General features: G+C 44.2%; 1 protein-coding gene across 1 annotated transcript in view; it reads right to left on the bottom strand.

Moving 5' to 3' along the window:
- The window catches only part of LOC122814952 (aldo-keto reductase family 1 member C1-like), a 337,408-nt gene that overhangs the window by 254,458 nt on the left and 59,385 nt on the right, over positions 1-23,565 (bottom strand). Inside the window, exon 2 of the mRNA XM_044087211.1 lies at positions 20,153-20,320. Coding sequence (XP_043943146.1) covers positions 20,153-20,320 — 168 coding nt within the window. The remainder of the gene's footprint in view (positions 1-20,152; positions 20,321-23,565) is intronic.

The following is a 23,565-nucleotide window of genomic DNA, read 5'->3' as shown; positions in this document are numbered from 1 at the left end:
ATGACATCTACCACAGTCTGTACACAGGCCAAGTAACATATTCACAATACACACTGTGTCAACAATCACCATAAGTACACAGACCTCACTACTGTACACACTACAACAGAATGCCCAGGTTTTGTCCTAAGATATAAGGCCAACTATACATAACACGTCTAGCAGTCTGATATCTCACTGGCTTATCAGGTGTGATGTCAGTAAATAATGATGTATTGTACATATGCACCTCTTACTGCATGACATACGGACAAAGGCTGACACACTTGGGGGATGGAGGCGCAAACACAGGGCCAATATTGACATATTGCTGTGATAAACTGAGAAATTTCCTGGTGTAACAGGGTTTGTTGTGACATATCTCTTCTGAGGAATATGAAGTCAGTAACTCACATGGATGTCACCATGTACTGACTGCAATCAGAGTATGCTAAGATAGGAAATGTGTGAGTAACACAACACGTGTGAGTAACACAACACATGTAAGACTCCAAACTATGGACAGTCTGCAGACAGCCCTACAGGTGAGAGTTTCCTCAACCACATAACACTGTCATGCCAGACTTTAAATCATGTAGAATAGCCATATCCACACAAACCCTGTTAAACCAACATTACTTCAAATGTAGAACAGCAATACTTACATTCTGTCCCCATGTGTGGAACATCCCCCTCCTGTTTGTTGGCCTGTCTCCACAGTGTATGTTGCAAGATGTTTTTCTGACTACCCCCTCTGTGATGCTGTTTGTCAAATGCCCACAAGAAGTCCTGCTCACAGTGAAGGAAAAGGGCTAACACCCACATGAAGTACTCAGTTATTGGAGTGTGTTTCCATGCAATTGGCTATAGGAATGATATCACAGCTGTTCCACATGCAATTAGCAAGTGGGGGGACTGCAATTCGTGCACAGGCCATCAGCTGATCATGAGCATTCCTTACAAAACTCAAGCTGCTGCTTATGCAAAACAGATGTACTTTTCCACATCCACCAGATGGGGGGGGACGACAAAGTAAGAAAGGAAGGGTGTAAGAAAGTAAGAGCCAAGCGTGTTTGTGTAAGATTTGTTGGTGGACAGTGATATCTGGGTATTACAACAGTTGCCTATATTGTTTACAAATCCATACTGTCACATAGTAATTGCACATGGCTGTACACATTTATAGCTGAGGATTGTCTACAACAACCTCTACAGTGTTTGAAAACTGTTGGCCTTGTAATGTGGACAATGGGACATATAGGTTCTCAATATAATGATGTAGCAAAACCCACTGCAATGGATCCTGTCAGTACACAATCACCGCAACACCCACACAGGATACTGATGAGACACGCACAGACACACACTTACCAGTACTGAGTTTCAAACTCCTACCTGATTATGTATTGCTATTACAGTGTTATGCAGTTATTGCACGCATCATGGAGCTTACATGTTGGAGAGCTGTCCAAAGGTATCTTTGAAGGTGAGTGACATCAGCAACAGTGCTAAAGGAGGGATAAGGGAAGTGTAGTACGTGTGAATGTCCACAAAAGCAGGTGTCAATGGACACACACACACACACACACACACACACACACACACACACACACACTCTCTCTCTCTCTCTCTCGCTCTCTCTCTCAGGGAAACACACACATTATCACAGTTGGCAGGATCAGGATTAGAACTCCTACCTAACTAGTTTCCTACACTACAGTATTAAGCAGTTATCACAAGCGCCACAGAGCTTATATGGCTAATACATGGCCAAAGGGTTATTTCAAGGTAAATGACATCAGCAAGCATGCTAAAGTAGGGCAATGGGAGGTGTACTGAGTGTGAATGGATTCAAAACCATTAATATCCACACACACACACACACACACACACACACACACACACACACACACACACACACACACACACACACACACACACACACACAAAAGTACTGAGATGCATAGGCTCATTGCTTCACAGGTGTGTAGTAGGTGAATGGGCCCGACGGCTGTACAAGGCTAAGCAAAGGGAATATCTTGGCATCAGGCCACATGACAATGGTCTCTAGTGTGGCTCAGGGATGTAGTCCCTGTAGTGGTCCCCACAGGTGGGTATTATATTCAAAATCACACAAGGAATGCTGAGAACAAATCACTTTATGACGCAAAGCTTTCGGGTATGAACCCTTTCTCACCATCCACTTATCTGGGTTACTATTGTGGGTGGCCACTGATGTGCACTGTTTCCCCATGTATGTGATCTACATTCCATAACATGGACAGTGTCTGGGTTGTGCACATGTCCCACACACATGTACTTGAGGTCTCTGGGGCAATGTTGTGTGTACAGATTATCTTTTGTTGTAGCATTCCTGACCTCATTTGGGGAGATCTGGCTATGGAACCAAGGTTGTGCTTGCACCTACACTGACAGCATAATACAGGTATTCGTTGGAGTTGGTTTTGTCTGTTCATACAGGGCATGTGTATAAGGCATGGTATTCCCTTTGTGGGTTACATTTGCAGACTCTACTACAGTTGCTGCAGGCATTCAGTGGGGATCATAGCAAAAGGAACACTGTAAACATTTATTTGCCTACTGTAGGGATGGAACAGGGTGCCATGTCCTTTTACTTGCTGGATAACACACAGTCAGGAGATGTAACACATCACAGTACTTTCTGATGTCAGTGGCACTCTTGTGGTCAACAGGCATGTAGTCCACTGCAATCACACCGTGGTTACTATCTGTGAGGCAATATGCAGGGAACTACCAATATGGTGGTTTGTTGCTCAGCCAAGTGTGTTTGTGTACGAGACATGGGTGGAGAGTGTTCTCTGAGTAATACAAGGGTTGCCTATCTTGTTCAACAATCCATAATGTCACATGTAGGGCTATGGATTGTCTACACCAGCTTCTCTGGTGTTTGACATCTGCTGTCCTTGTAAGGAGAACAATGTGACATATACTAGGTCCTCAATATAATAATTTAGCAAAACCCGCCCCACAATTCATCCTGTTATTACATAATCACAGCAACCTCCACACAGGATATTTATGACACACACACACAAACACACACACACACACACACACACACACACTTGCCAGTACTGAGATTAAAACCCCTACCTAGTTAAGTATTGCTACTACAGTGTACCACATTTATCGCACAGGCCACGGAGCTTATAGGATGGATGTTGTCCCAAGGTAATTAAGGTGAGGAACATCACCAGCCCTTGTAAATACTGGCATTGGGTGATGTAGTGGGTGAGAGATCCCAAAAATAATTTTACCCTAAACACACATTTACATTTGCCAGGGGTGAGGTTAAAACCTTTATCTAATAATCTTTCCGGACCATTACGTTATGCATTTGCCACATGCACCACTGACCTGACATGGTTTAGGGTTGGAAACAGGTACTTGTAAGGTGGATGATATCTGCAGGACTGCTAAAGTCAGGCTCCGAGATGTGTACCGGGTGTAAATGGGGCAAAAATCTTTGAGGTACACACATACATATGTACACACACAAACACTTGCCACAGATGACATTCAAATGCGTACCTGTGTAGTTACTGCTACTACATTGTTCCGCATTTATGGCATGCTCCACGGAGCTCATAGGGGCAAACCTTGTTCACAGGGGTATTTCAAGGTGACTGACAGCAGGCTTGCTAAAGAAGGGCAAAGGGAGGTGTAGTGACTGTGAATAGCCTCAAAATCATTAATCTCTATTATACACACACACACACACACACACACACACACACACACACACACAGGATTTCACAGTTGCGATGTCTAGGATTAGAACTCCTACCTAACTAGTATGTTACACTATAGCATTACGCAGTTATCACACATGCCATGGATATTATGGGGCTGATAATTGGCCAGAGGGTCATTTCAAGGTGACTGACATCAGCATGAATGCTAACATGGGCTATGGGAAGTGCAGTGTGTGTAAATGGACCATAAACCATTCCTCTGGAAGCACACACACACACACACACACACACACACACACACACACACACACACACACACACACACACACACACACACACACACACACACACACACACACAAAACACTCAGTCACACACAACTTTACATTTGACAGGACTGGGTATACAAATGCTAGATGAATACTGATTTGTACTATCATCTTACACAGTTATCACAAGCACCACAGACACTATAGGGCTGAGGGCTACCAAAAGCAAATGTCTACAGTGATTGACAGCACATCATGTGATATTGGCCAACTGGATGTGTGGTGGGTGGGACAGGCCTCATGACGCCACTCTCTTTGTCACTGTCTGCCTCTCTCTTCCCCACATCTGTGTGTATGTCTGACCTATTACAGTGTGTTGGCCTTGGATATATGTGAGTATTCCTATCCAATGTTTGTGCAAAGCATGAATGATGCACAATGTGGTGCGTGTGCAGACATCTGAGACTGACAGATATGTATAGTCCACTGTTGTTGTCAGACATGGGCTTCATTTCTCTAGGTGTAGGAGCATGCCCAGTATGACCTTCTGTAGTGAGTGTGTGAATGTATTCCAGGTAGGTTGTACTCCAGTGCAGGATTTTGTGTTCTACACCTACAGCTAGCAACCTGTTTCTGCAGGATATCTGTAGATAGGATGACAATATGGAGTCACAATGGGCTAAAGATAGTTATTGTGTCTGTGCTGCTTGTGTTACATGGTTGGTGTTAGCAGAGATATTCAGACATATGTACTGTTTTACACTGTGATGTATTATGTCATTAACTACTGACAGATACACTTATTTGCTCACAGTTATTTTCTGGGAAATACAAAATGAATGAAGCTGTGTCTAGTATTGTGGTCTGCAGCCCACATATTCTTGCACACTCATGCCATTCTGGAGGGGTAGCTGCAGACACTTGCTGATGGGTCTGTGTGAATGGTCCAGCACCTTGGTACTGTGGTGGCTGAGGATCCCCTGCTTGTATATCTATCAACATAACAGAATGGCCATATCCTGCTGTGGCCATACCTCTCAGATTTACAGATTCACCCAGGTTACCCAGAGGTAGGGCTCATATATCTGGACAGTTCCCCTTCACACTGTGGTTTACACGTGGGTTTGTAGCCACCCATTACTGAGTTTGCTGGCAGGGGTAGCATGGGCACACAAATTTTCAGACTTCACACACTCCATGGCATCCATGCTTCTACACCCCCCCCCACTTTGTTATTCTATCCTCTTCCTAACATCATGCGAGTGATATCTGCGAAGTATCCCTATAGTTGTCCCTTCATCCCAGCATTATTTAGGGGTTGGTCCACAGTTCATGCAGTAGGACATGGTGGGCATACTACTGGGATTTGTCGACATGGCCTTGCATTTGTGTTCTGTGGACTGTGTTATGTTGTTAGCTGGGACCCCATGAGATAACATACATTGGCACTACAGGTGAGGCAAAGGCCTTTGACAGAGGACTGTAGGGCATTTGGTAGTGATGCAGGCCATCCGTAGCAGGCCAGTGCATTCTGTCACTCCCACAGTCCCAGGCTGCAAGCCACTGGATTCCCCTGGGGTGACAGTGTAAGTGTGCAAGGTGTTAATGACAATAGTTCCTGTCCATATTAATCCATTGTTCTGGATGCTGGCAGGGTGCTGCTTACAGATAAGGAGACACCTGCATGGGACACATCTTCAGCATGCTGAATTCTGTGGGTATTCCCATAGAGAAGTGGTGGTCATACTGTATTCATTCCCAACAACAGGGATATGACCTGTGATAAACCTGTGGCTGATGGCGGGGTGAGCTGAGTGCATGTACGATATGGAAGCTTACTGCAGCTGACTCACAGATATACCTGGGACATTACCCTTATGCTGCCTTGTGTGGAGACAGTCAGTCTCTCATTACTTCATAACTGTGCCTTTTGTGGTCCGACAGTGATTGGCCAGACATCAGTATTCCATAGTACACAGACAACTAATGTGCTGCTAACCTGTATGTACAATTCCAAAGGTGTCTGCAGTTGACAGTTATATTTTATATACTTTGTCTAGAGTATTTCCACCTGTGTACTGTGTGCATGTCTGGGCCCACATTCATGGCATGTCAATCTTTCAGATAGTGACAGATATTGACATCTGAACAAGGTGTATGGATGACTGCTGAATTGCGTCTTGCTGGGATGCATTGTGGTTGGCACTGCAGTTGTCAGAACCTGGCCCTGTCATCAACAGTACTGGCCATAGGCCATCGGGACACAACCCTCCATGCCTACATGCTGACCACTTCCACACAATATACAACACAACAACCTAACACACAGAGCCCTGCATATTGTACACATGCAAGAATCTATCCTGTAAATTGGGCCAGCTCAGGTAATCTGTGCTCCACTGTTATTAACCCCACTCATACAGGTTACTGCATTTCAACATAAGATCATAGCTGGCCTTAGGCAGGGGCCAACTAAGTGACTGCCTAGGGCACCACTCTAGCAGGGACGCTTTTCTAGCAATCTGGATGATGTAGGTAGACCAGGATGGGGGCACTGGGTGGTGTGGGGGAGGTGCTGTGGAGCTGTTTTGCCTAGGGCACCAAATGACCAAAGGCCATCCCTGCATAGGATTCTGGGGGGGGGGGCACACCTGAAAACTGTAAATATTTGCTAGGACTGTACTGGTATTTCAGGTAGTCTGTTGGTTTTCATTTCGTTTTGTATCCTGACCTATCATGCAGACTAGAGGCATATCAGTAGAGTACAGATCTTGGGTTTTATTGACCTACATTTCAGTTTCAGCCTTCTTATCCTGCAGAACTAACATACAGTTGCTTGACCTGTTGTAGTCTCTGTCTGTGTAGGTCTGGAGGGGGGGGGGGTCTTCATTGCCATTAATTGAAGGCCTTAGCACAGCCTTTCTTTATGGTCAACTACACCTGTCCTGCTGACTGAGGCTGTTGTTGGGTATGCCAGCCTCACTGACATGCATGTGTGTGTCCTATGGACACACATTTGAGCCACCACATGTACTGCAGTGGGATTTGTCACCTTGTCCAGTACTGCCTACTTTGTTGACACCAGTATTTGTTATGGATTCCATGCTGCCCATATAGGTGTCCACTATCTGCTATCATACCATTTAGCCACCTGATTCCCTTGCATGCTCACATCCATACCATAGCTACAACTAGCAGAACATATTACTCCATTCAGCAATTGACAGGAAGAGTGACTTACCTTGGGGCTGTGCCAGTATTGAGGATGGTGCTGGAGGGCTATGTCGGATGCACATAGTACACTCCCTATACATGATAAAGCACAGGTAGTGTCATGTTTAGCATCCCTTTTACTGTATGTGTGAGTCAGACAGAGGTGTTATTCCCCTAGGTTCATACCGTGTATGTGCTATGTGTTGCCTCTCTGCCAAAGCCTAAGCATACTAGGCACACCTTCTACCTACATGTGCAGGCTTAGGTTGTTCCTCCTCTGCGTCATTCTGTGCCTGTGTTGGCCTTGGCAATGGTGGGTGGGCTGTGTGGCCCTGCCCCGTGCTGTTCCTGTTGCACCTGTTTCCACAGGATGATATTGTGTAGCATGGCACATACAATAAAAATTTGTGTACATGTAGCTGGAGAATACTGCAAGGCTCCACCGCATATGTCCAGGCACCCGAACCATGACTTGAGCATCCCAAACACATGTTCTATTATTATTCTGGTTTGTGCGTGTGCTTCATTATGGAGTTCTTGTTTGGGTGTGTGTGCATTTCTGATGGGTGTCATCAGCCACGGCTCCAGTGCTTAACCCGCATCCCCTATTAGGTGGCCATATGGGATGTCCCCACTGGTAAATCTCTGGTACAGCTGTATCATACGCCTGATGTTGGAGTTATGATAGCTTCCAGGGCCACCAGCACACACATTCATTATAATGCCCAGGGCATCACACACAGCCTGGCAGTTGATAGCGGGGAAGCCCTTGCGGTTTATGTAGACCCTACCCCGCTCGCCGGGTGGTGCTTTGATGTGTATGTGAGTGCAGTCTATAGCACCCACTACCTCAGGGTATTCTGCTATTTGGTGGAAGAGACTCACATTGCTGGTCAGCGCCTCACGGGTGTTGAGGAAATATATGTGCTGACATGGCATCCAGCATCTGGTAGAGTACCCTGGATGCTGATGCTTGTGAGATCCCCATGATATCCCCAGTTGGCCTTTGGAAGGTACCTGTGGCTAGTATTCTTAAGCCTACACATACCTTGGTATCCACTGGGATGGGCTCCACTCTGTTGGTTTTGTGTGTGAGGCATGGCCGGCACAGCTCAACAATTTGCTGTATGATGTCCCGGTCCACCCTATAGCGCTCCACTATCTCCAGCTCATGTAGCCCCTGATAGGTTATCCTGGGTCTTTACACTCTTCTCCTTCTCCTCACTCTGGGTTGGTCTTCAGCATTCTCATCCTCACCACCCTCAGCCTCTTCCACATATTGATGTATGAGAGCGACAGTAGCCCCCTATCATTTTGTTAGTTTTGTCAGGGTAAAATTTCGTCTGTGTACACCAGTGGTGTAGAGTTTGTGGGAAAAACCAGATTGAAAGGTGTTTGCATAATATACAGTAGTGTGCTGGGCTGCTGCCTGTGTAACTGGCTGATTCTGATACATTTCACCTGCCAGCTATGCTAGTTCTCCTTGATCGCCTTCCTACTGTTTTCCCTTCTCCATTGCCTTCCCATTTAAGCCCCGAGGTGCACTGTGCATACCCAGTGCTCAGATGTGAACAGAGCTGCTATTTCCTGTTTTTTTTTTTGTTTTGTTTAAAACCTGGAACACTGCGCGCACACCTGTTTACGCAATGTAAACACTGCTAGGCAGTCTCAGACACACCTCTCTTCCTTAGCTGTGCTTAGCTAAAGGCAAACACAGCCGCAGAGTTCCAATAAGATTACAGCATGCATGACACTTCCCCTTATGAGGTCATCCACTGCTTATGCTTATACCATGGTGCTGCTGCACCTACATGGTTGAGTGCAAGCAAACAGTGAGGGGAAATCTGTGATTCAGTATCAATCTCCTCATTTGCATAAAACTGATTACTAATGCAAAGCTTATTTCCAAATTTTTTTTCTTATTTTCGGGCTGATCCCATTTGCGCACCTCTGCCCTACACTTAAATGGCCGAAATTGGCCAAAAAATAAATGAAAGTTATTTTTTATAATTTTGCAACTATTTACCATGCCAATTGCCATATATTTGTCCATTGGCATGCCTACTACATTGAATACATGCTTTCTTTGGAGCTGTCATGCCTCCGTTTTGTAATTTGCAGAAATGTATTCGGTTAGTAGCCGAATACATTTCTGCAGGTTACACTATTCCTGCACAGATGCCCGCCTGCTTCCTGGATCGCTAATTCACCTCATTTGCATGGTTTTCACCTGCAAATGGGGTAATTAACATACAGGAGCTGTGTCCATGCACTAATAGTTTAGGAGTGCTTGTGCATGTCCCGGGAGCTCGTTCCTAGATCGCTCGTCGGCCATATTGCGTGCAGCAGCTTTTGCACTATTCCTGCACACCATGCAGAGATTGCTGAATCCTGGGGACTGTTCTTAAATATTTGGTCTGTGCTGGTCATGTCTTGTTTATAAAGTAAATTCAGGATCTCGTATATTCTTTCCTGCAACTTGTTGAGGAAGCAGCTTCCCCTACAAAAGGTTACAAAATAAAAGTTTATAAAACACAGACATTGCTGCTAAAAGGTGTCATCAGTTAGAATATATCAGTCAGTTCAGTTATTAAAATGGCATTTTGTTAAAGATCTACACACAAGTGCAGAAAGTAGGCAGATCTACTTTTTCAAACAACAAAAGGGCACGATGGACAAATGTTTTTAGTTAATGGGCAGAATAAACTTCTCGAAAATCACACCATCATCACTCATCATCATACTAAGTCTTTTCACAAGGAGTATGTTTTTACCACCATATTTTAATGGTACGGCACACTTAAAAGCATTTGTTTAAAATTTGTTTGGATAGTTGGTTCATCCAGGATTCCATGGAAAGTGATGTCAGCAAGACAAAGACATCAACTGGCTTTGACATACCAAACCTGATCCAGTACATCTTCTCTGAAATGCACAGTAAATTTACACAACTGGTGTGCCACTCAGTCAGAAAATTTACAGCCTGTTTTATAGCAAATGACAAATAAGACTGCCAACTTTCATTTAACTGCTTCCAGATCCCTCCCATATCCAATCATTATCTGACCCTCAGATTAGATGTCCCTTTGTACAGCAATTCCTGTGTGTAATTATAGGTGATAACTATAAAGACAAATCAGAACAAGCCAAAGTAATACAAAATAAATAAAATAAAAATAATCTACTCACTGGGCAACTTATTAAGCCCAACACTTAAAAGTCCATAATGTGTAAATCCTTTTTAGAATTTGAAAATAATTCCTTCTACTGTTTCCCCATGATACATTTACCCAGTGCTAGAAATACATTAAAAATTGTTCAATTATTGTTCAAACATTTGTAACAAATGTCAATTTATTCCACACCATAATCCCAAACAACCATTTAAGAAATGGAACAAACCCAATCATATTAATAAACCTACTAACAGAACAGCTACAAAACACAAATTACAAAACATTGAGGACTCAAAAAAAAAAAAAAAAAAAACACCTTTCACTGTACCTAGCTCAAAAAACAAGCCCATAATGAGGAGAGACAATACTAGCACGGATACAGTCAACAAGGAAAACGGCAACATATATGATGGCACTGCCAGGAATCAACATTCAATAGTCTGAAATAGCAGACTTATTCCATGGTACCAAAGCACTGCATGTTTTATTGTTCCAGGAATGGATTTTAGGTTCCTCACAAACTGAAATTCAAGCCCAACATTGCTATTTATGCATTATTTATTTATTTAACATTTGTTTACCAAGAGAGTCTGACTGGGACAGAGCCCATTTTCAGCAGAGGCCTGGAGAGAAATGCTCCAGATACAGGTCTTTGGACATCTCTACATGTCTTACCATGAAATATTTTAGTACTGGAATCAGTTAATGCATAAACTTATTTCCTTTAGCTACTAAGGGGTTGAACCTACCTATATAGTCTTCACAATTTGTAAATGTGATTGAATACAATTTCAGTAGCAGTTCAATAGATGAATGGGGGCTAGATAGAGTTTTGCTCCCCTGTACTTGTTTCCTTTTCTTGTTTAATATCTAAATACATTTCCTTTAGTTACTCGGGGGGGGGGGGGGGGGTCTACCTACAGTTTTCACAATTTGTAAACACTTATGTAATAAGCGTTCAATCAAGGAAGCAGTTCAAGACAGGAACAGGGGCTAGAGTTCACTTTTTATCCTGAACTTTATTCCTTTAAAAAACTACTTTTTTTTTACTTAAAAAAAAAAAAAAAAAAAGAGAGAGAGGGATGCAAAGAGTGGAGAACTAAAAAAAAAAGGGGGGGGGGGCTGTGGGAATGGACAGAGAGGAAAACAGATAAATGATATACAGCAAAAGTCTGCTAAAGAATGAAAGAGAGGGGTTGGCTCTCTGACAACTGGGCCAGGCTTAAGTGCACAGATATATACATCCTTTATGTCAACAATGAGCAAAAAAATGTGTGGCAACTGTTATCAAAATGGACTAGAAACAACAACACCAAATCTCTCAATTCACCCCAGACCAGAGCACAAAGCCAGTGAGAAGTGAAAACAAGAAGAGGGAGACACAAGACATCTAATCTCCCAGAACTGACACAAGGGAACAAAACCAAACCTGGGGCTATGGAGAAGGGTTTATGGCAGGGGAAATTAGAAAGAAAATGGAAGGGACTATACAGCAAAAGAAGCTCTTAAAAGAATGAAAGAGAGAAGTTGGTTCTCTGATGGCTGAACAAGGCTTAAGTGTATAAATATATATCCTTTATGTCAATAATGGGTGGTGACTGCTCTCAAAACGTATTAGAAAAACAGTGTCATCTTTCTCTCACAGTTGACCAAGAAAAGCACCATATCATTATGTAGAGAGGTATGAAGATGTTAGAAGAGGCAAGTGAGAATAGTTGCAAGAAAGGATACTACGGGAAGAAGACAGAATACACAGCCAGACAGAAGTGAAAACAAGAAAGAGGGAGACAAAGATAGTTTCTGATCTTCCAGAACTGACAAGGGACAAAACAGTGCTGTGTTGAAGGTTTTAGGTGGCAGGGCAAATTAGAAAGATAAGGGAATAGACTACTGCGGTCTTCAGATTTAAGAGAGGGTAGACATGGGATAATAGCAAAAAGAAGAGACAGCTGAATGTTGCATCACAGATCAAGAAAAATGCAATAACTTCATTTACAATGCCAGAGAAAACAAAAAACTGAACGCTGCTGAAAGAAAAACAAGCAACCGAAGGCAGTAAGGGATGGGTAAAAAACAAAAGATGTCCACAGGAAAACCCAGCATAAAAGGATTACTAAAGTTAATACTACAAGGGGCAAACTCCAAGACAAGAAAAAAGAAGTTATGTACTCACCATAACTTTCCATCTGAGTAGTTATACTTCATTTTCTGCAACCTGTGGGTATTCGGATTCATATCGGATCCTAGCCGGCAACATCAAGCATCTGCTCCAAGCTCCTCCCCTTACCCATAATCCCTCACCTCTCCTACCTTCCCTCAGATCGAGTTTGCCACTAACCAAACTATTAGCAACTCAATAACATTAACCTAGAACAGGTTCGGGGGAAGGAGGGAGGGACGGTTGCAGAAAATGAAGTATAACTACTCAGATGGAACGTTATGGTGAGTACATAACTTCTTTATCTGAAGTAGTTAACTTCATTTATCTGCAACCTGTGGGACAAAGTCCCAGCTACCAAAATGCCTGGGAGGCCCTCATGGAAGGATATTCCTGAGCACCGCACAGCCAAAGGATGCTCTCCCTATAGAGATCAAATCCAACTTATAATGAGAAATGAATGTATGTGACCTTGCACAACTTGCTGCTGCACAGATATCCAGAGAAACCCTAGACCAAAAAGCAGCAGACGTTGCTATAGATCTGGTGAAATGGGCTTTAACAGGACCAGATGGGGATAGGCCTTTATCCCTATAGACTTGCAGTATACATTGTGTAATCCACCTGGCTAAGGAGACCTTGGAAATGGCCTTGCCCAAAAAGGATCTAGAAAAAGGACACGAATAATTGGTCAGACTTACGAAATTGCTTAGTCCTATGTAGATAGAAATGAAGCGGTCTATGAACATCTAGCAAGTGCAGCTTATATTCACTCTTGTTCTGGAAATTTGGAAAGAACACAGGCAGATTAATCATCTGGTTAATGTTAGATTCAGAAGCCACTTTCGGTATGAAAGAAGGGTTTGTGCGAAGCAAAACCCTGTCTTTATGAAAAATCAAGTAGGCGGGGCACGGCAGACAAAGCTTGGATCTCAAAAACCCTTTTAGTCGAAGTAATGGCCACTAAAAAGGCCGTCTTCCAGGACAGAAATTTTAAGTCTACTGACGCTGCTGGTTCAAAAGGGGGTGCCACCAATGCCTGTATAACTAGAGTAAGGTCCCAAGGGGGGACGGAATTCTTAACGGGGGGGTACGCAACAGAGAAGTACTTTTTAGAAAAACCTTGCACAATCTCAAGGAGGCCAGAGCATTCAAATTTTCGTCAATATGAAAATTAGATATGGCTGCCAGTTGTACTTTCACTGCGGAGGAACTAGCCCCTTGTTGAAAAATATATGACAAAAACTCCAAGACTCCATGAACCAGGGCAGTAAATGGATCTATGTTTCTCTGAGAAGCCCAAATAGAGAAGCATTTCCATTTGCTGCGGTAAACGTTCCTAGTGGAAGCTTGGAGGGATGCCACCAGAATACTCTCTACCAAATATGACAAACCGGGAGTCCTAGTGGTCAGGGGAACTGGAGCAACCAAGCCATCAGCTTGAGGCTGTCCAGGTCGGACGGACTGATGCCCAGGGGATGGGATCTAGAATCCATGGAGGAGTTAGAACATGAGACCAGAGGAAGGGGAACCACACCTGACATGGCCAGAATGGGGCAATGAGGATCACTTTGTACGCCAGTCGGTATGCTTTCTGAAGAAACTTCGGAATTAGAGGTAGCGGGGGATAGGCATACAGTAACCCGGGAGGCCAAGTATGGACTAGAGTGTCTCTGGGGGAGTCCCCTGGGGAGGGGATTAGAGTGAAGAACTCGCTGCACTTCGCGTTGGAAGGAGATGCGAAGAAATCACAGCAAGGGTGACCCCGTGCTAGGAAGATCTCCTCCGCTATTGACTGTTTCAGAGACCACTCATATGGCATTAGAATAGCCCGAGTGAATCTGTCCGCTAAAATGTTGGAGCATCCTGGGATGTGCATTGCGATCAGAAACCGATTGGTGGAAATCACCCACTCCCACACTCTCATGGCCTCACGGCAGAGAGGGTAAGATCTGGTCCCTCCTTGTGTGTAGATGTACCAGACAATGGACATGTTATCTGACTGAACTGCAATCGTCCCCGGAGGGAGAACAGTGTGAAAGGCTTGCAACGCTAAAAGCACTGCCCTCATCTCCAGAACATTGATATGCAATCTGGTCTCGGTTTGGGACCACGTGGCTTGAACTGTCCTTCCCAAAAAGTGCCCCCCCCCCCACCCAAGCTGGGAGGCATCTGTGGTCACTGTGGCTTGGGCTGGGGATGTTAAGAATGGGAGAGCTGCCAAGATTTCCGGTGATTGGAGCCACCAAAGAAGAAAAGCCTTGCAGGCTTTGCTGATCCATATGGGGTAGTCTATGGGGAGGTCTAACCAAAACCACTGAACTGCCAAGGTCCACTGAAGCACCTGCATGTGAAGGCGCGCACATGGTAGAATTGAAATTGCTGCTGCCATGGAGCCTAGGGCATGGAGAATGTCGCTCGCCATCGGTGTCCTGGGGCAGAGGATCACGGACACATGAGCCCGTAGGTTCTGGATCCTGTCCTGAGTGAGAAAAACTTGTAATAGTAGAGTGTCCAACCGTGCCCCTATGAATTCCAAGGTCTGTGTTGGATTTAGGCGGGACTTGGAGATGTTGATGGTGATCCCTAGATTGACTGCAAGATGCATGAAGGAGTCTCTGGCCATGCAAAGTAGACGCTTGGTGGTAGCAGCGAGGAGCCAATCGTTTAGGTAAGGAAACACCTGAATTCCCTGAAGCCTCAGGTGAGCCGTTACTACTACCATAACCTTGGTAAACACCCTAGGGGCTGTGGTAAGACCAAAGAGTAGGGCTTTGAACTGGAAATTATTGGCTCCCAGCCGGAAGCAAAGTAATCTCCTGGAGCTTCTGCAAATCTTGATATGGTAGTAAGCGTCCTGGAGGTCTATCAAGCACATCCAGTCGCATCCTCGGAGATAAGGTAGGATGGACTAAGGTGACCATCCGGAATTTCTGCTTGGCTACCGACAGGTTCAGGGTAGACCGGTCCAATATGGGTCTGATGTCCCCCCGTCTTTTTTGGCACTAAAAAGAACCTGGAATAAATGCCTAATCTGGACTGATCTGGGAGGGGGGCCGATTCAATGGCCCGAATGTAAAGCAGCTTTGAAATCTCATGTGCTGCGGCCTCCCTTTGCGCGGGTGGGACATCCGGGAGGTGCTTTGATTGTATAGGTGGGGTGATAAACGGGATGGAGTATTCTTTGGATATTATTTGGAGCACTCAATGGTCTGTCATGATGGACTCCCAAGCTGTTGGGTGCAATGACAATCTTCCCCAGACTGTCTCCAGAGTAGGACAGTTGGGCAACCCCTCAGGGTTGCTGTGCAGGTCGGTCCGAGAAGGTCTTCCTCAACCCAAAGTTCCTCGGACCCCCCTCTGCCTCTGGAGCGGCATCTGTCTTGTCCCCCTCTGCCTCTAGAGGATGAGTTATCCTGAGTGTCGTGGGAAAACTGAGATTTTCTGACCCACATCTTCTTCTGTCCTCTCTGATTCCTAGAAAAGGATCTTGGAGGGCTAGAGAAGCGGACTCCAATAGCAGACTGAGTCTTCCTGTCCTTCTCGCTCTGGACTAAGGTGTCACGAACGGTCTTCCCAAAAAGGGAGGAACCGTCAAAGGTAGCATTCATGAAAGATGCCTTGAAGGGATCCGTGAATTGACAGGAGTCTGAGCCAGCCATGCCGCCTCATAGCTAAGCCAGTCCCAGCCGCCCTAGCCACTCCTTCCGTGGCATGGGAAAGAAGATGCATGGATGTGTTAGAAACGGATTTAAAAGTCAACATTTTCACTGAGAACAGCCGCTTGTCCTCTGGCGACAAGGACTCTGGGGGCAACACAGCAAATTCCATGACCAGGTCTCGCTGGAGTCGAATGATGTCTGCTAAATAATTCAGTGCTCATATGGAAAACGTCGCTGAAGAAAAAACTTGCTTCCCAAAGCAGTCCACCGCCCTAGACTCTTTGTCCGGAGGGTGGAACGAAGAACTTTCCTGAGCCAGTTCTCTCTTGGTGGCAGCCACCACCACCATAGCGTCCACAGGGGATCCCTTGTACCAAGCCTGTCTGTCTGTGGGAGGAGAAAGGATCTTGTCTGGGCATTTGGGTATTGGCGCTATGGTGTCAGGCTCCTTCCATGCCTGCGTGGTGATAAGATCCACTAATGGATCTGCAGGAGGGGACACCCAGGATGTAGATGGGCCCGTGCCAAAGGCCTCCAAGAATACGGATTCATCCGTGGAGGGTTTTGGAGCTAACCAACCTCCCCTCTGGTGGAGGATTTCCATGTCATCTCCAAAGGAGACATCTTCGGGAGGTGACCTGGAGGAACCCTCACCTTCATCCAAGTCAGTATTTTCTGTGAGGGACTCGGGGGAGTCCATGTGCCTCCGCTTATACGAATGCTTACGTGGGGCCTTCTCAGTGGGACTCTCTGAAGAGGGCTCGTACGTCATGGGGGGATTCCACAATGGGATCCACCTGGGGGTCCTCTGGCACAGGCTGTCCCTGGGACAGGCTGATGGGAGTCGTGACCAAATCCAAACCAGTCTGGGCGGAGTCCAAGGCAATGGGCTGGGGTCTCAATCCACCATGTCGAAGGCCGAAGGCGAGCGCACCTCCTTGGCAACCAACAAGGAAGAAGTTCTCCCCGGCTCCATCGTGAAAATCGGGGCCGAGGCCAAGGTAGCCAGGGTTCCAAAGGAATGGCTCGGATCTGACAAAGTCGGAGTCGAAGACATCTCCGTTCCCTCAGATCCGGCTCCCTGTTCTCGGACCTGAGAGTTGCTCGGATCCGAACAAGTCTGATCCGTGGAACTCAAGGTAATGGCAGGCGTCAAGGTTGGAGGAACTGTCAGCACCAATCCCCCAGCTCCAAGGATCCTCGGATGCATAAACCCAGAGACCAATATAGTTGGATCAAGGAAGGGAAGATGGGATGGAAGAAGGGCATAGAGGTCCCCTCTCCAGCCGGAGAGGGGCCTGGCAAGACTCCCATTTGGATTTGGGTCCAAATGAATCTAAGCATCATCCTGTCCACGTCAAGCTCCGACAGACTCAGAGTCGACCACGAGGATGCGACCGACTTGGATCTGGCCCTATGAGATGACCTCGAAGAAGGCCTCCGATCCAAGGGCTCCATCGGCTCCGGAGAGAACCTAGGGGAATGGAGCCGAGGAGAAGTGGTCCTAACAACTTTCACAGGTGGACTGGGAAAAGGCTCCCACTCAGGAATCGCTTGCGGTGCATCTCTACCCTTTTCTCTCTCTCTCTTTTTCGTCCTTATCTGCAGCTTTTGTCCCCGCCTCAGCAGGCTTAGTGGGAGGTTGAGTCCCAGCCTGGGGGGGTTGGTCGGCTACAGGAGCCGATATCGAGGCAGTCGTCCCTAAGGCAGAAACTGGTAGCAGGCCTTTTGCTACCAGTTTCCCCTTCCTTTCTTTAAGGGCTCTGGGATTGAACCCTGCACACACGCAGCACATGGCAAAGTAAGATGGGGAACGCCAAGGCAAATAACACACAGAGTATGGCCATCAGCCAGTGAAAGCTTGTGGCCACACTCTGTGCATTTCTTGAACATTGGTTTAGGCTGGTCAGCCATAATATACTCCACTGAGCCAAACGCTAAACTAGACACACGCACACTCAGGGGTTGGCTAGGCCTACTCTATTCAAGAAAGAAACACAAAATTTCCAACTATTTTTTTTTTTTAACAAACCGACGACAAGACGAAGGGGAGGAAGGGCTATCATAAACAACTACTCTCACACACTAAAGAATCAAAAGTTCCACTTACACTACCCAACCTGGAGCTAGAGAGACCACGATGCGTACGCATGAAGCGGCAAACGAGGTCTGGGGGAAGGTAGGAAAGGTGAGGGATTACAGGTAAGGGGAGGAGCTTGAAGCAGATGCTTGATAAAATGTTGCCGGCTCGGATCGATATGGATCCGAATACCCACAGGTTGCAGATAAATGAAGTTAACTACTTCAGATCAAATATTATGATCAACAAGAAGGTGAAGAACCAGCTAACAGTACATTCTTTTACAAAAAAGAAAAAGGGAGGGAGCAGCTGGCAAAAGAAGGAGGTGAAAAGAAAGAGAGGACCCCTATATCATGAAAAAGTCTAAATCATCAGTTATTACAGAAAACAATGCCACTAAACACATACAGGAAATTACATGCATAAATGGGTGTATGTAAGGGGCCAAGCTATTAAAACAGGAAAAGTAAGATCTAATGACATGCACAAATCAGTCTGGAATATTCAAAGACTAGAGAAAACATGCAGCAGCCATGAAAAGTGTCACAGGTTGCAATAAACTACAATTTTAAGACTGAGCACACTAATAAAATATGGGTTACACCAGCATCAAGTTACATCTAAAAATACAAAAGGAATGAAACTCAAAACTGCTAGCAATTCCTATCCTTAGTAAGTCCAATCAGTACATAAAAGTTAAATGCAAAATCACTAGTAAACCTGTGCTCACAAAAGAAGTCAGTCCCCGAATTTAAGTTGAGTGGGCTCATACTGAAGTGTCCTGTATAAGCAGCTGCAGGGAGGCAAGTGACTATTGAGCAAAGAAAGAAACAGCCAACTTCATGCACTGAGGGTGGAGTGCACATTTATGCCAGTATAAGGGAAGTGGACCTCACAGGTAAAAGATATACAGATGAGCGAGTTCAGACAAACTAATCATATCCGTTCTAAACAACTGAAAAGCAGCAGCATCAAAATGAAGTCCAGATAAACCGTAGAAAGCATGCATGGGTTTGTTCACTGGCCTCTCACTGTAGTGCTGAAGGGCTCAAAGGCATGGATTGTTAAAATGAAGCATAATGAAGAATTAAGCACATAAATGGCCCTTAGAACAGAAAGGCAACTACAAAAAAAGAGAGTCCTCTTTCAGATTAAAAGTGATTCTAAAACACACACACTACTCTCAGCTAGAACCACTCAGCTTCCAAATTTACAAACATACTACACGTCTATTTCAAGAGCAAGTAATAATGAGGCAACATAATAACGTCTGGAAGAGCAGCAAAAGCTAAATACTGGTGGATGCACACACACAACACACAAAATCAGAAAAGAAAAGGAGCAATCATACAAGTATTGTGTTATTTCAAGTGGTCACATTCATAAGCAGTGTTACAGCAACAGAACACCCAAGGTGTGCGTGTTTCCATGGACATTTTGTACGTGAAGGATCTGACTGCTTAATGCACTTTGGGAGCATGAATTAATTTTAACATTTAGTGGAATCTAAATTCATTACATAAAAGGAAGTGACAAATTCAGTTTTCCTAGCTTTCTTTGGTTACAGGCTATCAGTTTTCCCGAACCCCACCCCAACAAATGAGATGGCCCACTTTCCAGTATGATAATTAATAGTATTCTGCATTCAACTTTGATAATACTTTATCAAGGTTTGAAATTATTCAACTGGGGCTTCTTGGCTAAACTTCGGTCATAAAAGCAGCAAATGGCAGGTTTTTTAAAAAGACATGGTCTCGTTATTAAAGGGATACACATCAGCCTTTGTGATCTTCCAATTTTCTTTTGGCACAAGACACTAACCTAATGCAAACCTCCCTACCTCTCCAAATAAAATGCATTATAAAGCAGTATCCATACCTTTCCAGTGTAAAAGATATCCTCTCTCTTCACTGTTCCATCTGTTATCTTCTCCCTTAAAGCTTCACCCACTTCATCTTCATTCTCATACGAAAATGCCCCATCAAAGTGACGATAACCCACCTCAATAGCATACTTTATGGCTTTAGCACAGTCACCTTTTTGGGCCTGTGAAACAAAACATATACAAAGAAAAAGCATTGGTGCTACATGGAAATTTCAATATGTGGAGAATACTACACAACATAACACAAAGAGGCTAATAGTGCTATGATGTCAACAGTACAAACATGACAAATCTGAAAGGTTAAAGTATAACAAATAGAGTTTAGTACTGATATGTATAGGGCACTTTTCATCAGTAATACAGAAAAGAAACATTTAAATCCATTACTTAGAATGGATAAAAAATCTGAATGCAGAATCATGAAAAGGTAGCTATGAAAACAAGAAAATAAGAGACATGGGAAAAAGATGTGCATTTAATGAAATATCGTATAGCACTTTTACAGCCTAGGTGATAATGTACAAACTCTGAGAGTGAAGCCCAAATACGACTGAAATGCACACACTGAAAGATATATTAGACTCCTCATAATTACATATACCACAAAATATACATCTAATGGTGTAATAACCAGAAAAACAACTTTCTTGGGATACAGTGGGTTAGTACAAAATGCAAGTTAATTGGGCAATAGAAAAGTAAATCAAGTTATCCTATACAAGGAATGCTAAGACAAGGTGCTAGCAATAGTGAGTGGCTTATAAATATTCTAGGATTCAGGATGCTAGTGTCTCATGCCAACCCTCCCCTCCCCTGAAAAAATGGAGGCCATTACCATGGAGAATTGCTTTATCACACAACTACCATAATGGATAGGACAATTCTCATAATAAAGGTTATCCATGAACATGCCACCAGAGGCACTGGTAGGCAAAGAGATTCTAAGCCCTATAGGAGTCAAGACGGGAAACGTAGAAAATGGCCAATATTACATTTCCCCACCCTGAGGGAAATGGGTGCAACTGTCCCACTCCAGATCGCCTAACAAGTAGTTGCTGGTAAAAAGTAACAATCACATAGTGATTTAGCACAATACTTTCTTGATATTCTACACAAATGCACAACTCATGCAGTTCAGACACTGGGTTAGGTTGTCTAACATGGTTCACATTTATGAGGAACAGGATTAACCATATTTCTCTGGATAGCAAAACATTCCTCATTCAGTCATTAAAAATAGACAATAGTTATAACCCATTTAGATACAAAATAAATATCTTCACTATAAAGCAAACTAATCATTGCCAAATTTTTGCAGCTAAGTAACAGCTGAAAGAAGTGAAAGAAATCTGCTGAAGTCACTTAAAACCTTTCATCAACTCATTAACTGTACTCCTCATCCACAAATATGATTTGTTGAAGAACTTTTTGGCAAGCCCCATTTCATCAAATGGGAACCAATAAAATGGACATTTGCCAAAAAAGTAGTTTCTGCTTGGTGCAGATCCTTACACACTTTTCATGCAAGGGGCGATCACCTGCACTCCCCAATTTATTATAACTACCATGGGTTACCACAGCTGTGGGAAAAAAGCAGTTTCTACAAAGGCAGCAATGTGAACAAGCATAATTTGGCAAACAATGTCAGTGGTGCAACAGGTAGCGCACACACCTTTGGTGCAAAAGGCTGTGGAGTTTATTCTCACACCAGAAACCCACACCGAGGATACTGCAGGGGAGCATAAGGGGGGTGCTGCACTCCTGAATGTCGTCCTTCAAACAAGACATAACCAACATCATCTGCTTGAGTGGTGGATGTAAAAGATACCATGGCACCTATAGAAGAGAGTAGGGGAAGTTTCCCTGATGTTATCACCAAATTTCCCACAGTAATTACAAATGTCTCCCCTGAAGACAGGCCACTAGCCTAGTGGGGGTAATCCCATCAAACACAATAATAAATAAAAATGGACTTAAAAAAACTAGGCTTTGATGAAGCTGACTTCTAAGCATTGTATAGCTTATTGTCTCCACATATACTTAACTCTTCCCACTCTATACAGAATCCACCCACTTTTATTGCTTTAGTTTCTTTCCTAAAAATGTTAATATAACCATATTTATCCTTTCCATGTCCCCATCCACTTGGTATTGTTTCTGCATGCATAGTATTTTGTGTATCATCATAAAAAGTAATGGAAAAAAAGTTTAAAACAAAGTGTATTACCATCATAACACTGCAAAATGAGGCATTATACCACAATACTTAAGAAAATGGTAGCATCACAGAGAAAATATACTACTACAATCAATGAGAAAGTAGTATATCTCACTGCTACATACAATTAACTGGCAATAACACACAAACAACTTATCTCTGTCCTCAATAACCTATCCTTCTCACAATCGGTCACCAACTGATTTCAGAGTTACCTGTCTGACCGCCAACAATCCGTTGTATGGCAGAATGACATATCCCCAACTACCTGTCTCCATAGGGGTTCCCCACGGATCCATCCTTGGACCCCTACTCTTCTCTGTTTACACCAATAATCTAGCCTCTGCCACCAAACATGGCACACTCATACAATACGCAGATGACTCGACCATCATCTGCTCAGCCCAGTCCCTACCCAAACTGCAAAAAGTCACACAGGAAGCCTTTTCCTCTGTTGAAACATGGTTATCCGATGCCCAATTAATACTCAACCCAAACAAAACTAAACTACTCATCTTCCAACCCACCAAACATACTCAAAACAACTCTCACTTTAACATCACAGCAAAAGACAACACCACTATATACCCAACTGAACACACCAAATTGCTAGGAGTGGAAATAGACAATAAACTAAAATTTGACATTCACATATCCATGACCATAAAAAAAAGTCCACAAAACTAGGAGCGTTATACAGAAATAAGCAATTTCTCACCAAAGCAGCAAAGATTTCAATAGCAAATTCCCACCTTATCTCCACCCTATTTTATGCCTCTCCAATATATACCAACCTAAGGCAATGTGATCTAAACAAGCTAGAGACCTGCTACAACAAAATCGCCAAATTCGCCACAGGGGCATCCTACTGTAGTCACCACTGTCTCTCACTTGCTGAACTGGGCTGGCTTGAACTCCCTCACCTCCTTCAGTGGTATCAACTCTCACTCGCCCACAAACTAGTAAACCATCCACTAAATGTCCCATCCCTCCAGAATCTACTCCAACCCTATTGCACCACCAGACCACTAAGATCCAACAACAAAAATCACTTGCAGAGGAGGCCAATTGTGAACAAGTGCGTCCCTCGGTGACTCCTCCAGAGGGGGGATAAGGGAGAAGTAGCTGCTGCATTTGGTGTTGATTGGACTGGAAAACAGATCGCAGCAAAGCTGTCCCCATTTGCAG

Source organism: Protopterus annectens, chromosome 11.part0 (assembly GCF_019279795.1).
Source record: "Protopterus annectens isolate FY-2018-M chromosome 11.part0, PAN1.0, whole genome shotgun sequence".
NCBI classification, from domain to species: domain Eukaryota; kingdom Metazoa; phylum Chordata; order Ceratodontiformes; family Protopteridae; genus Protopterus; species Protopterus annectens.
This window is presented reverse-complemented; position numbering and strand designations above follow the sequence as displayed.